At 38.7% G+C, this 15,201-nt stretch overlaps 1 protein-coding gene across 2 annotated transcripts; it reads right to left on the bottom strand.

Moving 5' to 3' along the window:
• Positions 1-3,020: 3,020 nt before the first annotated feature.
• Positions 3,021-14,645, bottom strand: LOC110058134 (QRFP-like peptide receptor). Of its 2 annotated transcripts, XM_089273951.1 has the most exons (3): positions 14,370-14,645; positions 11,304-11,339; positions 3,021-5,806 (listed from the first exon to the last, which is right to left on the bottom strand). In XM_089273951.1, exon 3 carries the CDS (start codon positions 5,667-5,669, stop codon positions 4,398-4,400), a length of 1,272 nt encoding a protein of 423 aa, XP_089130077.1. In that variant the 5' UTR covers positions 5,670-5,806; positions 11,304-11,339; positions 14,370-14,645; the 3' UTR covers positions 3,021-4,397. The 2 variants fall into 2 exon arrangements, with proteins under 2 accessions (XP_089130077.1, XP_020620382.2); XM_020764723.2 differs by lacking the exons at positions 11,304-11,339; positions 14,370-14,645 and adding an exon at positions 10,174-10,282.
• Between the last annotated feature and the right edge of the window lie 556 nt (positions 14,646-15,201).

Raw genomic sequence — 15,201 nt, forward strand, 5'->3', positions numbered from 1 at the left:
AACACTCCACTGACCACTGGCCAACGCACGCTGAAATCTGGCTTTCGCTCTTCGCGATCTGTTATGGATTACAATCCTGGAGTGTGGGGGTACTCCCAGAAAAATTTGGTGCGGGTGTGCGGTCCACTCCCCAAGACCCTAGCCCTATTTATGAGCAAACTCTGTGATTTTCTCTATTTATGATCTGATCAAAAATTCGATACTCTATGACCGATGCGGCTGGCATAGATACTTTATGAAGTGTTTTTGTTGATGGTCTTTTCCATAATGATAAAAAAGTAGCTTCTTCTGAAAAGTATACTTAATTAGAGAAACCATACTCTATTTATGACCAAAATGGCCAAAATTGGTATCTATTAATAACCAAAATGGCTGAAAAACCATTCGCCTTGGGGCCGCACATACCTATATAGGCCAGATAAAGGAGTGTCCCTCGGGATTACAATCTCTCCTATGACCCTTGTGTCAGATAACATTCTGATTCTCTTGTTAGAATTCACATTCACTGCTGTCGTCCAATATGAGAAATTACTAGACGATTTCTCTTTAGTTTATGTTATTTATTAGCCCTTTTTTACTGAGCAGATGATTTCATTGCTCGAGTTTTCATACGATTACGGATTTATTAAATGACTGAGAAAATTGCCAGCGCGTGCGCGTTAATTTGCACTTGTACTGCAGTGCAAATTAAGAATTTTGTAACTATAAATTGGCCTGCTCTCAACCAATCACAACGAAGTAATTTTCTCAGTCATGTAATAATTAAACAGTTTAAGTGATTCTCCAAAGACGTGGTGACAGAATTTTAAAGAGTCCACCAGACATTTTGAATATTTAACATTGCAACCTTGTGCATGCGTAGCCCATCATATAATTCTCTTATACAAATACACCCATGTCGTAACAAGACCGTTTATATCAGTTTGATATATTTACATCAACAAAAATTTTCATGATATAATTCTCCTTTAATTAGAACTGAGAAAAGTCATCATAAATTGTAAATAATTTTATCTTTTTATGCGGCTGATTAAGGTATATTTTAACATGTAAATAGTGTCCCCAATCAGGTTTTTTAAGCTCAATATCATTGACACTTAAATAAAGTCTTTCGTTCATTCATTCATCCAATCAATACGTATACGATTTGCCACTATTGTTTATATTTGCGGGTACTAACTCTTACTGCTGTACGCTCAGTTTGAAAAAGTGTCGACGGAACAATTAACGCTTAACATTTTATTTCTCCAGCTAATCAGTATCAGCTCATCAGCTATTATGGATCTTGGGTAAAAGATTGTTCCCCAGCAACATCAATATCAACATGAACAACAACAACAACAGCAACAACAACCAAAACAGTAGCCGAGGGAGTTAAACTCGTTTGAATTGTAGCATCCATAGTCTCTCGCTGCTCTCGCACGTGATCTGAATAAGACTCGGGGGACATTCGATGTTCTTTGCACATTTTACATTTCGGTGACGATTACGCCTACTTTGATATGTATTAGTTTTTGCTAGAGGAACTGTTAGATGGATGAGGCTGGGTTGATTGTATTGTATACTCTGAGTCAATAAACACCCCGGGGGGAGGGGGACTGGTACCTCTCAGGGTGTTCAGCCTCAAAGAGTCCACAGCGGGAGCATTCGCGGAATCCTTCATGGTATTGAGCCGACAACAATGCGACAGGAGATATAATGTTTTGTTTTAGAATTGGTACCTCTTGGGGTGAAAAAATTCAAGCCACGCTCACAAAACAGGATCTTGGTTCCTCTTAGGGGTTCTTTACAAAATTTCCGACGAGCACCCCCTTCCTTTCTATAAGGGAGTCCCCCCCGGAAACACCTCAGCGGTGTGTCGTGACTCAAAATATACAATCCGGCAAGAGCGGCGAGGGAATTAGCTGTTCACAGCCTTTATTTAAGCACGTTTATATGTCAAAGCTTTCAGTTTATGGGGTCTGTACTAACAAATAAAAACAAAAAGATTACTGATGCTGATACCACTTGCTGAGCGCTTGATTACTCTGGATATTAAGAAAAACCTAATTCAATGATTGCAACCAGTCCAAGGATTATGTCATATTCTCCGCTTCAATATTAGCCAACCTTACCTGCATTTTCAGTATTTTGTAATCGGCTGGATTCATATGGGGGTAAACATATTGATTGCCATGCAGTGATATAATACAAAAAGTGTTTTTTAGTTTTTTTACTTTAATTCTAGAATTTACACTGATTGTCTTGCGCCGAATCTCGACTCTCCAGACACGACTTCAAAATTAATAAAAGAACAGGCCATCTGTTCACTGGCAGATAAAAGTTTGGCCATTTTTCAATTGCCTGTTCAGTAAGATCCAGACTGTCTTGTAACCCTTTACACGAAAATACAACAGATGTCACCAGTTATTACTTAAGATCAATTTTGAGTGACAGAATTAAAAGGTATATCCAGCCATTCCTCTTTTCGCTATGAGGTGGAAAACCCTATATGAAAAGCGAGCGGATCACCTTTGAGTCACAAGCGCGAGGCAAAGGACAAGTCCGCGAGCGAAGCGATCAGGAGGGGAAGGGGTCTGGTGAAAAGGCGCCAAGAAAGTGACAATTAATTTTCTCGCGGCTTTACCGCTCTCACGTGCGCAGCCCAAATACAGCCGGTTAATGAAACGCCAAAAATATCTACTCGACTACTCGTGTGGTGTTTTGTAAATATTGGACAAATACTGGTAATATCTAAGACAAAAGGAAAAAAATATCTCATAATTACATGACTTCACTTAATTTCGATTCTCTATGGAATTGGTTTCTCAAATATTATCAGTCCGCGACACGACAGGTAAACATGATTACTTGAATTACTTTCTAACCTTCTTTTGATCTCTAATTACCATTTTCTGTCATTGCATGGATGCCTTTATATTTAAAAACGAGATCCAGTCTGTGAGGATAGAACAATTCAATGCAAGCGCTACCCTTCCTAAAATACACCTTTCATAAAAACTTACTTTGGACTATCATGGTACTGATCGTGAAAATTCTTTATTGCCCAGCAGTATCCTAAACCAGTCAAGAAATCAATTTAACAACACTTAACAGTTTCAGTTTTATCTCCTTCAAAACTGCATGCTCTATTTCTAGATCATAGTCAGAAGTAGAGGTAAATGGTTATGAAACCTGGCAAACTTTTTTGTTGTATGTTTTTGTTGGCTATTTGGGGGTTGACCCTGCACAAAATCTGGAAAAATACAAAAGGTGGTTATTTGTGCTCATACAACTAACCAATAGAAGCATTGCGATTACTTAATTCATGCACAGTCAATCTCGGAGAATAAAACAAAAGATGTGCAGGGTCAAGGGCCTTCCAACATAAATCTTAGCCTGTTTCTTTTCTGCTTTGATGTTTACCGGGCTTCTTCATTTCCCTTCATTAACAATGATCAAACGTCTCCGGCGTTTAGTTCAAAACTAACCAAGGGCTCCTTAGAGCTACTTCATGTTATTATGTAACTACTTTTAGCGACCCCGTTCGCCTCCTCCGGTTGACCCTTATAATGTGTTTTTGTCTCTGTCCTAACTCTTCCCCTCCCCCAATATTATTTCCACAGAAACTTTATTAGGGACAAAACCAAACCTAGGAGGGGAGGTAATGGGGAACGCGTATAATCCAGGTTTAATTGCAATGAATGGAGTGAGAGTGGAGTGAGTGAGTGTATTTGAGGTCCATTCCTAAACCTAATAACATGACGTAAGTCATACCATGAGGTTCAAAACCTGGTGAATTTAGCGTTTCTCCGGAGCTCGGCGTCGAATCAAGAAAATACAGCATTCACTTCAGTATTCGCATGTGAACATAAGCAATAAAAACAAGTTTCTTAAACATTAATACTTGTTTTGATCCGTCAAACGCACGTATGAGGTTACTGTCAAAGTTTAATTGTTATCTGTGCAAGAAGCTATTCGTACAATAGGCCGCTCGACACATCTTGGAAAAATTAAAAGTTTCTAATCCACCTACATCTTCTCTAATCTAAACCACCTTTATTTCTTTTATTTCTAAAATAGTTCGAGACTGATAACTTTTGTTTTGAAGAAAATTTTGTACACTGCGTCACTTAATGATTCTTGGGTAAGGCACCATTATAAATATATGATTATATGCATCTATTTTATACTCTAAACACTGATCTTTCCTCGAATGCTCATATATATATAGACAGGGGATAATTCTGTTACACGGCAAGGAAACTTATAAGTGTCACCAGGGCCCAGCCTTCCAGAGCTTTGCATTAGCAACACTGCTGATGCCTATGAAATGTGTACTGAAACATATCGAATGAACATGCCGTCAGAGAGGTACAGCACCAAACGGCTTTGTTAGCTTTGTGCTGCGTCATTGTTCAAGCAAAGCAGGCTTCATTAATATCTTTACTCAGTTTCTTTGGAGCAAAATTCCTCATGGAGAACTGATTAATATTCATTACGGCAACACTGAATCGGCGTTTCCCGTTTCCTTGGTGAGCTTCGACAAACATAGATTTCTTTGGTCGTGTCACTGTGCTGAATCGGCGCTTTTCGTGTCCATTGTTACGTTCAACCATAGTAGATCTGCTAGATCTGGTCAGCCAGGTAGCCGACGAACTTCGGCGTCGACTGTAAGTCCTGCTAAACCCCACATTGTCTATAGGGATTGTGGAACAGGTCCATGCCGCCTTAAACCCTTCCCGATATTTTTTGTGAAACAATGCGTACAGATAGGGGTTTATGGCCGAGTTGGCGTGTCCTAGGAAAAGCGATGTGAAGTAAAAACTCAGCGAGGAGTCAAAACACGGTATTTTGTGAAGGGCGAAGAAATAGATAAACTGGTAGACGTAAATAGGAAGCCAACACGCGCAAAACAGAGTAATTACTGTAATTAACATTTTGACTACTTTTTTCCTCAAGGCACGGCTTCTGAGCTCGTCTTGACTTGAGCGGAACCCTGGTATTTGCCTTCGCCACAATTTGGAAACGATGATTGAGTACATTACGACCATCGTTAACAAAGGAAAGACGTACAGTGTTATAAAGAGAACTAACGTGTAGTCTTTAGCTGCTGTAACAGGATTAAATGCAGGGCTCCAATCTTCAATGCAGATCTCGTACCCTTCACTCCCAACAACGACCCTTTGGGCGTACAGAAAAGGGGCCATGACAGTTAGGGAAATCACCCATACAACACCGAGAATGAATCTGGCCGCGAAGAACGAAGGGCGCCTCTTGAAGGGGAAAATGATGGCCCAAAAACGATCAAATGTGATTGCTAACAGTGTCAGGATCGAGCTGGCTACGGAAACACTTTGAAAAAAGACAACAAGCTTGCAAATCACAGCGCCAAAGATCCACCTGTATCCTAGATACAACTGTGTTATCATGTTCGGCATGGCCAGAATGGTGATTAACAAGTCGCTTGCAGCCAAGTTTCCAATGAAAAGATTGGTGACGCTTCTCATGCTGTTGTTTCGCCAAACAGTGAATATGACGATCGAGTTGCCAACAAGCGACAGTAGAATGATAAGGCAGTATGCAACAGTCTTGATGGTCTGTGTCACGATTGTTTCTTGGTACATCGGACAAGCGAGATAATCGGTTGTCATGTTCGAAGTGGAGTTGACATTATCAGCCGCCTCCATCTTGTATCGCTGATTACTATGTTCAAATTATTTTGCGGAAATCCGTAGATGCTAGTCTTCTTTATTTGCCGGTCACCGGAGGGCCGCAGTCTTCGCCAGTGGCTGTCGTGTCCTTTAATTTCTCGTCAGCAATTCCTCTAAGAAAAGGATAAAACAGAATTTTAGTTTCAATTTACTTCGTTGATCGCATGCAAATCTCCTGCTTTGTCAGCGTTGGCCCAAAAGAAACAGCATTACGTCGACGGTATTAACACAGGTTGTAAAATTGTCTTAATAAAGGTTCGTGCCAGATCATTTGTGTACGCTGTAACTACAGAAGTGGGTGTTTTCTTAAACTGAAAATTTAATTATGCCACGAATGGCATGCCGCCCATATTAAAAAATCATTTTAGCACGTTGGCCGTGGTCAAATGACTATGGCAATAGATAATTGCGGTGGCTTTTTGAGCTTAAGTTAACCCATCTATGTTTGCTTAAGTTGTCTCAGTACAACATAATAACTACTTTGAACTATATTCTTTTGCTTAATCTGAAAAACGTTGATCCGACTTTACAATATCAGCGCATTCATAATTTAGTTTAATTTCTCAAGCATAATTTTTCAAAATTTATGGTAACATCCAAAACATTTGAGTGTTTCATTTTGTCTCAGTAAGTTCTGCTTATACCTGCTCTAGACAATGTTAAGACAAATTTTATTTCTTTTTCTTTCTTTCTTCCGTAGATGATGAGCAGCATTTAGAACTGTGGGAAATACCGCGATTTACAATGCCAAGATAATTAATTAAACTTGAAGCGTGTTCGTAAATGCCGCCCGGCCCTTATCGCCTGGAACACAGTTTATCCGCCAAAAAGCCTTACCGTCCGATCGATCATCATTGCAACTTAGAAAGTAAGCTAGACAAATACTGACTCTGTTTTTAATTACAAACGCAGCTGGGACGAAAATCATCCTCTTTTGCAAACCAAAATAAATCAAGCTTATGATCAAGTAAAGCTTGCTTTCCCACTGAAAACGAAAGTAAATTTGCCGGCGAATTTACTGTATTTGCATTTTAATTTTGCTATGCAGTCGCCAGCGACACGCTTTTCGTTTCAGCCATGACTTCATGAGCTTCTTAGCAGGCTAAGAGCTTATAATTTAACCCTCAAATGAAGCCTTACTAAACTTACTATACTACTTACAATCATCTTCGAACGCCTCGTCACGTTTGGATTTGTAACCATTACAGACCAATATCATCATATACCCTCTGATCAATCGTTTTTTGAGTATAAGCGGAAACTTGACAGCACGAAAGATCTGAATAGATCTGAATCTCAGACATAACGAGAGAAAGCGCTCATGCTGTGAAGGTAATTTGTGATTCAGGTGGGAAAAGTCGTTTTCAGCCGCTCTCTCGAAGAAAAAAGTGACTCTTATTAACAATGAAAGCGTGAATGGTTTGGCTTCTGTTTGGCTCACTGTAGGACATTTTTCTTAGAAGCAAATTGTTTTTCACACAAACAAACTGGTTCAGCTGAATTCGTTTGCAAAAACGAGAATCGTTTTGTACTAATGAAAGCAAACACATAAGAGACTGCTTAATTGCGGAATCACTGTTAAAATGACCTAGTATTAATTATCAGAAAAGCACATTTCTTTCAAGATACGTCCTCATGTTACTAAAATTATTGTATGCCATTAGAATATCTTAATCTTTATAGATCCAGTGGCAATATATTAAGAACTGCAAAGGCTGACTTGACGCTGAACACCAGCAACCGGGCCGGAAAGAAATCGTAGTGGGAAGATATCAAAAAATCAAAAGGCTTAACTTCGTCCTTAAGTCCGAGAAATTAATACTGTTCGCTTAACATTAAATTGTTCGCTACCAATGAACATCAGTATTGGCACATTTGTGACAGTCTCTCTAGGGAGAAGTTTAAAGCTGTCTGAGTTTGGAAACTGACAAAATAAAATCTCCCTTAATGCAAAACAACACCAGTGAAGTATTGATTTCTAAAAAGTGACTTTGGTTGAGCAATGCATGCGATTAACAAACACGAATAATTATTATTTATTCTTGTCCAGTGTCCTTTATTATCTTCGGTCAGCTTTCCGTTTTATTTATAAATCGCGCACCTTGCCAGACGACTAGAAAAATTTCTCCAATCTTTCGGCCATTCTGTTTAAATTATTAAGAGAATTCAGCTTAGCTGATAGTAATTTACCAACCCATAGCTTCAGTATTTCTTTCCGTCTTTAATCTCCCTTTCATTGTTACTTATTATTCCGAAAAACATAAAAGCGTGACCTTAGCTCTCGAAAAATGGACAAAAACAAACATCAGATTTGAACCACAATGGAAATACTTAGAAATATTATTAAGCAGTAAAAGCTAGAGAAAGCACGAGGATGCATTACAACTGTGCAGTAAATTTGTTGTTTTTGTTTTTTGTTATTTTTATAACAATATATGCTTTTAGCACACAGTTATTATTTAACAGTTATGCCTCCATACTCAAGTTGTGTTTGCATAGACCAAAGTCAGTGTTTTAAAGTGTTTATTTCATTTCTTAGGTGCGAAAGAGCTGAGTACACGTATAATATAATTTGCATCAAGAATTTACATTATGAACTGAAAACGAGGGTTTCTACAACATATTTGCATATTCTGCAGCAACAAAACGAGCTAAACGAGATTCTTTTCAAGGTCTTATTGCAGAAACTGGTCAGTTTAAAAATGCAATTTTACATATAAACATCAATATGAACAATCGTTAACCTAAACAGAATTGACCAAATATCAAGATTTCCAGCTGCTCGGGAGCTGATTACAGACTAAGAAGAGTTTTCTCTTCAACTGATGATAGCTTTGAGCTTTTAGACATCGTTCGTATGTTCAAAGCCATTCGAATTGTTTTACTGTGACCTTTGCCTATCTCTCTTATCTACTATGCTCGATAATAATAAAAATTCAAACCCTTTGAACACGTCACGTTGAGTCACGACATGAAAGGAAAGTTTAGGGGGACTGAAAAAGTCCTTCAATTGTTTTGACTTGAGAACGCGCTGAGAAGTGAAATTACAACTTATGCTCTACTTTTTTCTTTACTGTGAGAGCTTCTCTGCATCTTCTATTGTTTTGTACATTTCACAGGTGCCATAAATTATCGGGCTTTTTATATTTCGCGACAGATGGGCACCATTTCTTTTCATCAAAATTTTTCCCTTATCGTTTAACACGAATTGTGTTTGACACGAATTAAATGGTGTGGTTATCAGATATGTAGTTATTTTCTGGGTGCTAAAAGTGTTTATTACCTGGAAAGCTGACATATTTTAACTATTCTAGTTTGCTCTGAGCGTGAATGAGTTTGTTGATGAAAACAAACAGTTGTTGATAAAAACAGTTTTGTGAAGCTCTTCAGATGACTTTCCCGAGAGTTAAAAACAAAAATTCCAAACTTTTGATGTGAGATGTGAAAATTAATGCCAGATCCCACTTCAAGACCCGTAAAAACAATATCAGATCTGAAAAAATACTAAAAAATAACAAATTAAGCAACGAGGATGTTTTAATTGCTTTCAAACTTAGAAATGAAAAGAATTGCCGATCACAGATATGTTGTAAAAATTCACTCTCCGCAACTCTGAAAGTTAATTCTGAACAGGTTTTTTAACACAGGTAAGGCTTACCTGTTCGATTTCAACTTTAGTCATATTCGGTATTTATGTTCGGTGCTAAGTTGTTAACGAGATTCATTGAAGTTCTGACAACCATTCCCGTTCCCCACTGCGATGCAACATACAAATATCAGGCTTGCTTTGCCTCCGGCCAAAAATAAGCAATGAATCTTAATTATCAAATAACTCGATGTCTTATCCCATAGCACGTCGAAACACGCGGATTATATACCCTTCGTGGCAATAAAAAATGAGATGTTGCTAAATTAGCACGTTACCTAAAAAACACTTTTAGCCACTTGCACGAAGACTGAAACAGTTATAAATGTTTAAGATGGCCACTTTTTTATTGTGACCTCCAGCAGTTTGGCGGAATTGCAAAAAGGTTTCCAAGTAGAGCGAGACATTTTTTCATTGTTCAAATCTGTCGGTTCACGCTGTTTGTATGTATTGACACAACGAACATATAGCTTGACAAAATTTAAAGGAAATGACGAAAACAATAATGTATCGACGCAGTGCAATAAGAATCATAGAGTGTTTTGTTAAATGAATTCCACAGTCAACTGGACTTGGTACCTAACAGATCCTGTATCTTTAAGCTAGATAAATCTTATGCACTTGCCTGGAGCGCAAGCCCTGGTCAGTTTGATTCAAAGGACAGACATGTTGCGTGTCAGGTTATTGAATGTTAATCCCTGCATGTAAGAACTAGTTAGACTTTCAACTTCCTACTCAGGAGGGAACCCGCATGCATGGACTCACAAAACAAATAAATACAGTCACAATTTGATCCTAACAACCTGATGTGTATGTTGTTTATGTGTAACCTACCACTTGTGATGCAAAGCAGCGCGTTCTTCACTCAATGTGAGCTACGGACGCTTAAGATACACAGATTTGACTGATGAGTCATTCGTGTGCTGCTGAAGCCCATCAAAAAACTTACTAGCGCCAGGCCTTCTGACCCGACACTGTCTAGTATGCCTTCGGTATGATAAGAACCAATAAACCGGATTTCCTGTGTTTATCTGTTAAAAGTTATTGACTTCAATTTTACTCTGCGGACCACTTTAAGGGAGTATCGCTCTTTGCAAGTGCAGTAGCCTAACTTATCTCGAGTAAACTGGCATATTTTTGATTCAGCTTGGGTCGCCAAATAAAGAATTGTAATCTTAGGCGACTCCATCTGTTTCAGTAATGGCCAAACATCAACGCTTTATGTCCCAATAAGGAGATTTTCCCGCCTACCGGCTTACACATGATGGTGTCGCAGTTATCAGAAAAATGTAATCAAACTTTATGACAACAACAAAACGGGTTAGTGGCCTTTGACGATACGCGAATATCACGCTTGTTATGATAAGACAATTTTAGAAAATTCCCGATTAATTTCGGTACAGATCAGTCGTTGGCTAGACTGCTGATGTACAGGGTCGAATAATTCTCCCTGAAATAAAACGCCCCCTAAATCGATTAGTCGTTCCCGGCCTTTTTTAAATCTCATTTGGGTTTTGCTCATTCACCATCTAGGGACAAAGTAGTATACACCATACGGTTGTCTATAACGGGATGTTGAAAGGCACATGCGGAATTTTACGATAAGACTACACCGGCGGTTTTCTTTGGGAGAGCGAGACACTGTTTTTTGAGGAATTGCGAGATCGGGACTTGAAAGTGTTTGAAATGCGAACGCGAGACGTTAAGACTGTAAGACGTTCAGACGACATTTATGAAAACAAACAAATCGAGACTTCGAGAATTTCCTAGCCCTGCAAGAAAACAGCTGTGTGAAAAAAAAAAAAAAAAAAAATCGAGAATGTTGGACGCGCGTAGCCGCTAAAAAAGGCTACGAGACTCGCGAAATTCAACGAAAATTTTGCGTCACCCACGGTTTTAGAAGGAGCATTTGCCCACTGCCCCTTGTATAAGACACGAGATCAGATTTACAACAAGTAACTTACCTCCTAAAATCTCCTGCTATGAAGTCGAAATATATACTGAAAAATATCAAGCAAAAAAAGGAGCCACAATAAGATTTTAATTAAAAAAAGATTTAAGTAACAATTGACATTTATTAAAAGTTACTAAGGCCTTTTTGCGCCTTGAACCATATGGCACAAAGTAGCCCGGGGGTTTAATATAATGAGTTCTAGGTGGGTGGGGTAACTGGCCCCACGCACAATCCCCAACCTGCAGGGCCTGGGGATGTCCTTGGTCAAACATTACTCCTTTCTAATCATCTGCTTCTGCACAGCTTTTGTGGAAAAATATATGCATTTATAATCCATCAAATATTTTCGCTCACACGCAATTGGTCTCAACGTCTCACGTGTCTGAATATATGCCCTAGCTAAAACTGAGGAATATTCGGGTGATCAGTATTCCTCCATTTCCAAAACTGCGCGTGTTACGAAAAATATTTGAAGAATAATAAACACAATAGCCTCCATTTGGCGCGAAAATATGCTCGGATATTTGTCCTTGGGCACTATCTGTTCCTCAAAGCTCTCAGTTTTCTTCGAGCAACGCTCTCAGTTTTTCTCGGAACAGGTAATGTCCGCGGACAAATATCCAAGCATATTTTCGGGCCAAATGGAGGTTATTGTTTATATATTGCGATAAAGATTCGATCAATCTTTCGCATGACGCCCTTCCGCGGCAAAAAGCAAAAGCTGTTTAAGTTTCATATTGCTTTCTCGAACCTCCGAATGGAAAAATCTGGTAGCTGGTGAAATCGGCGGGGGAAAACTGTGTTTGACTTAGGGGTGAGGGAGAAATCGGGATTCCATTCTGTTAACGTTACCGTATACCTTCAGTCAGGTGTCTCACGTCCAATGTAGCAAGTCCGGCTTGAACAGTAGATACATTTTCTCTTGTAAATACCTAGACCCCACATCAAATTAAAGCTTATAGAGCTGGCTATCAAACTAAACCAAGAGCTTTAAAATGAAATAAATTGTCGAATTTTTTACGAATTTTGAAAGCTTCAAGTCAAAGCGAATTTAGGTTTTCGCTTATTTAATTTGTCCCTCAGTTTCCGGACCCAAAGCGCTAAAACAAAATGTCTGCGATTTGCCGAATTCAACTTCAGTGAAAAGTTACAGAACATTTTCGAAATAGGATTTAAAAAAATATGGATTGATGGTAGAAAAATCGCTCTCGGAGAAAAACTATCTAGAAATAAATTCGCAGACATGTTTTTGTTGTCTATATGTCAAACTAGCTACTGCCCATTAGCAAATTTGAGGGCATACAAACACTGACTACCTTTGACTTGTAGCTTTCAAAAGGCCGGGGACCAAAAAGATGATTCTGACGGTCACATTTAGAGGTCATGAAAAATTCCACAATTCATTTTATTTCAAAATTCTTGGAAGTGTGATGGCCATCTCTATAAGCTTTAATTTGATATAGGGGTTTACGTATCTACAGTTTAAATCGGACGCGCTAGCGCTACACCGCTTGGAGGCGAGACATGTCTAAAGGTACTCTAAAACGGTAACCTTAAAGTTGAAAGTAGGAGAAAAGCCTTTTTGGCTTCTGCTTTCTTCTCGAATGAAAATCAGTCACTGATATCAAAAAACGGCTCTCTGAAACTTCCTGTGGCGTACAGTGAGGTTTGTTTGTGTTAAAGACGTTTCCTCTTTTGTTTAGTTTGGCTTCTCTTTGGCATGTTTTCTTCAAGGAGAGTGCCAGTGAGGGCTTTCCACAAGTTGCTCGAGATTTCCCAAAAAGTCTCAAAAAGTCGGCTCAAAAGTTGCTAAAAAAAACAAAAAAGTTTTGTTGCTCTCGTCCTTTATTTGCCCAAGCAAGGCCAATTCAAGCGCCAAAAGCTGGCCCGAATTCTCAGAATTGGTAGAAAACTACAAATTGCTCAGAATGCACAAAGTTGCTCAAACGAAAATAGTGGCTCGAAATACGAGAAGCGAGCGCCAAAACGTTGCCGAGCAACTTGTGGAAAGCCCTAATCGGCTTACAACTAATTTCTTTTGTACCCGTATTATCAGTATTGTAATAGTTACGATTCTTAATTAGGTCAATCTCCAGTTAGATTTTCCACCGAAAAGCTCGTCAGAATACTGTATGTGATTTTGTGTGCTAATTCCAGACTACTGTAGTACGGAAGAAAATCCACTGGTATAGATTGCGTCAGGCTTAAGGTAGTTTGGCTGAAAAAAAAAGTTATGAGGGCGTGGCCTCGAAAGAGAGGTTAGGCTGGGGAGGGGATTGGAAAACTGCAATATATTACATCATGGCATGGAGGCCGCTATGCTATAACAGAGCATGTCAAGATTGTGTTTACGTTCAGCTGAACAAAACAAAGTTAGACATCTTTCATGTTTTAACAAAAGTTACATGACTATTTCAGGCTTTTTTTTTTTTTTTTTTTTTTCGCGGTGGACATCAGAAAAATGACAATAAGTTATAGAGCAAGTGGCGAACCCGGCATTGAACTGCTGACACAAGCTGCAGTTGCCTATGGTTTGCTAATACGGTCAGTCACTTATGAAAAATCTTGGGATCCTAATCTGAATTTTAATTACCTGCAATCCGACATATTTAATTAGTCCAGCCTATTTTGTGTCTCTGTTTCGTAAAGTATCGAGTATTCCCTTTTTTACTTACGTTATCAAAGCTTCGTTAACAGCGTAATTAAGTTCTCCTCAAAGGGAAAGGAAGACCTTAATAACATGAAAGAGGAGTGGCTTCTTCTACAAACACGGCATTATTTTGCGCGGCTTCCATGCAATGATTTTTCTTTCAGACGTTTTTAAGTTTCAATTAACTGAAACTGTTAACACGGCCACTAGCAAAGAGCGTCTTTGTTTGACGAAGACAGTCGGAATTTTGCTGTCATTTTCGTATGATCCTTGTTCGAAATTTCATTGCTTTGACTAGCACTGAGCTGCGAGCGTTTACTACAATGCTTCGAAATGATGCTACCATATGATGTCTGAGTACAAAAAGATAAAAATTGCTATCATGATAGTATCAGTAGTAAAACCAAATCCATCAGTGCAGCTTACCTTCTGGTAACTGTAGTGCAAATTTCCTTCAGTTAGAATTTTATATCAATTTTTCCTATGACAGAAAACGTATAGCTCTTTCAACGGCCTCAGCTACAAACCTCAGGCTCTGAATGAAACTCGTTGTCTTTTTCCTGTACTTGAAAACGAATGCATCGACGCTAGCGGGATATTATTCAAAAATAAATACCCTTACTGAATCGCGGTGGATATTTTTGGTCGATGCCATGAAACTAGACAAACGTGTCGCTTTCTTCGCGTTCTCGGTCATCAAAATAGTGCCGTAATTAAATTGAAGAATTCAATTCTCCGTAGGCGTTGATCAGCCAATTTACCTCATTTAATTTAGCTCTCTGTCGTTCCTGTCATGATGTTATCATTTGTTATTCCCCCTTGTAATAAAAGCATTGTTAGATCCGCGGCATTGATACCTGCAAAACGTTTTAATCTCCGCGATAAAATTAACTGACCTACATCCGGCAGAACGAAAGCGAACAAGCTATTCGGACTAACAATTGCAAGGGCTTCTTCACTCGATCGAGAATATACGTCATACTAACTTCTCAAAGTTTATCTCTTGCAATTCTATCTTCAAGCAAATAAAGGCGAGAGAAAAAAAAAAAAAAAGTAAAATCACACTACTTGACATAGCAATACTGTACTGAGATTGGAAACAAAGAGAAAGAACAAAAACGAGAAAGTCTCTTTCAATATTCTGGTGTTCCAAATGACAATTTCGATGACATCGGTCTGTACGTACGAGTAAACAAGTCTTTTTAATTTCCCTTCGTCATGGCGCAACAAAAACAAATCAAGATTGCTTTTTCTCGAT

Source organism: Orbicella faveolata, unplaced genomic scaffold (genome assembly GCF_042242905.1).
Source record: "Orbicella faveolata isolate gen_17 unplaced genomic scaffold, um_ofav_v1 contig_35, whole genome shotgun sequence".
In the NCBI taxonomy this organism is placed as follows: Eukaryota; Metazoa; Cnidaria; class Anthozoa; order Scleractinia; family Merulinidae; genus Orbicella; species Orbicella faveolata.

Bases quoted from the DNA above. Each gene is read 5' to 3' on its own strand.
- LOC110058134 (XM_089273951.1), bottom strand. From the start codon at position 5,669: ATGGAGGCGGCTGATAATGTCAACTCCACTTCGAACATGACAACCGAT.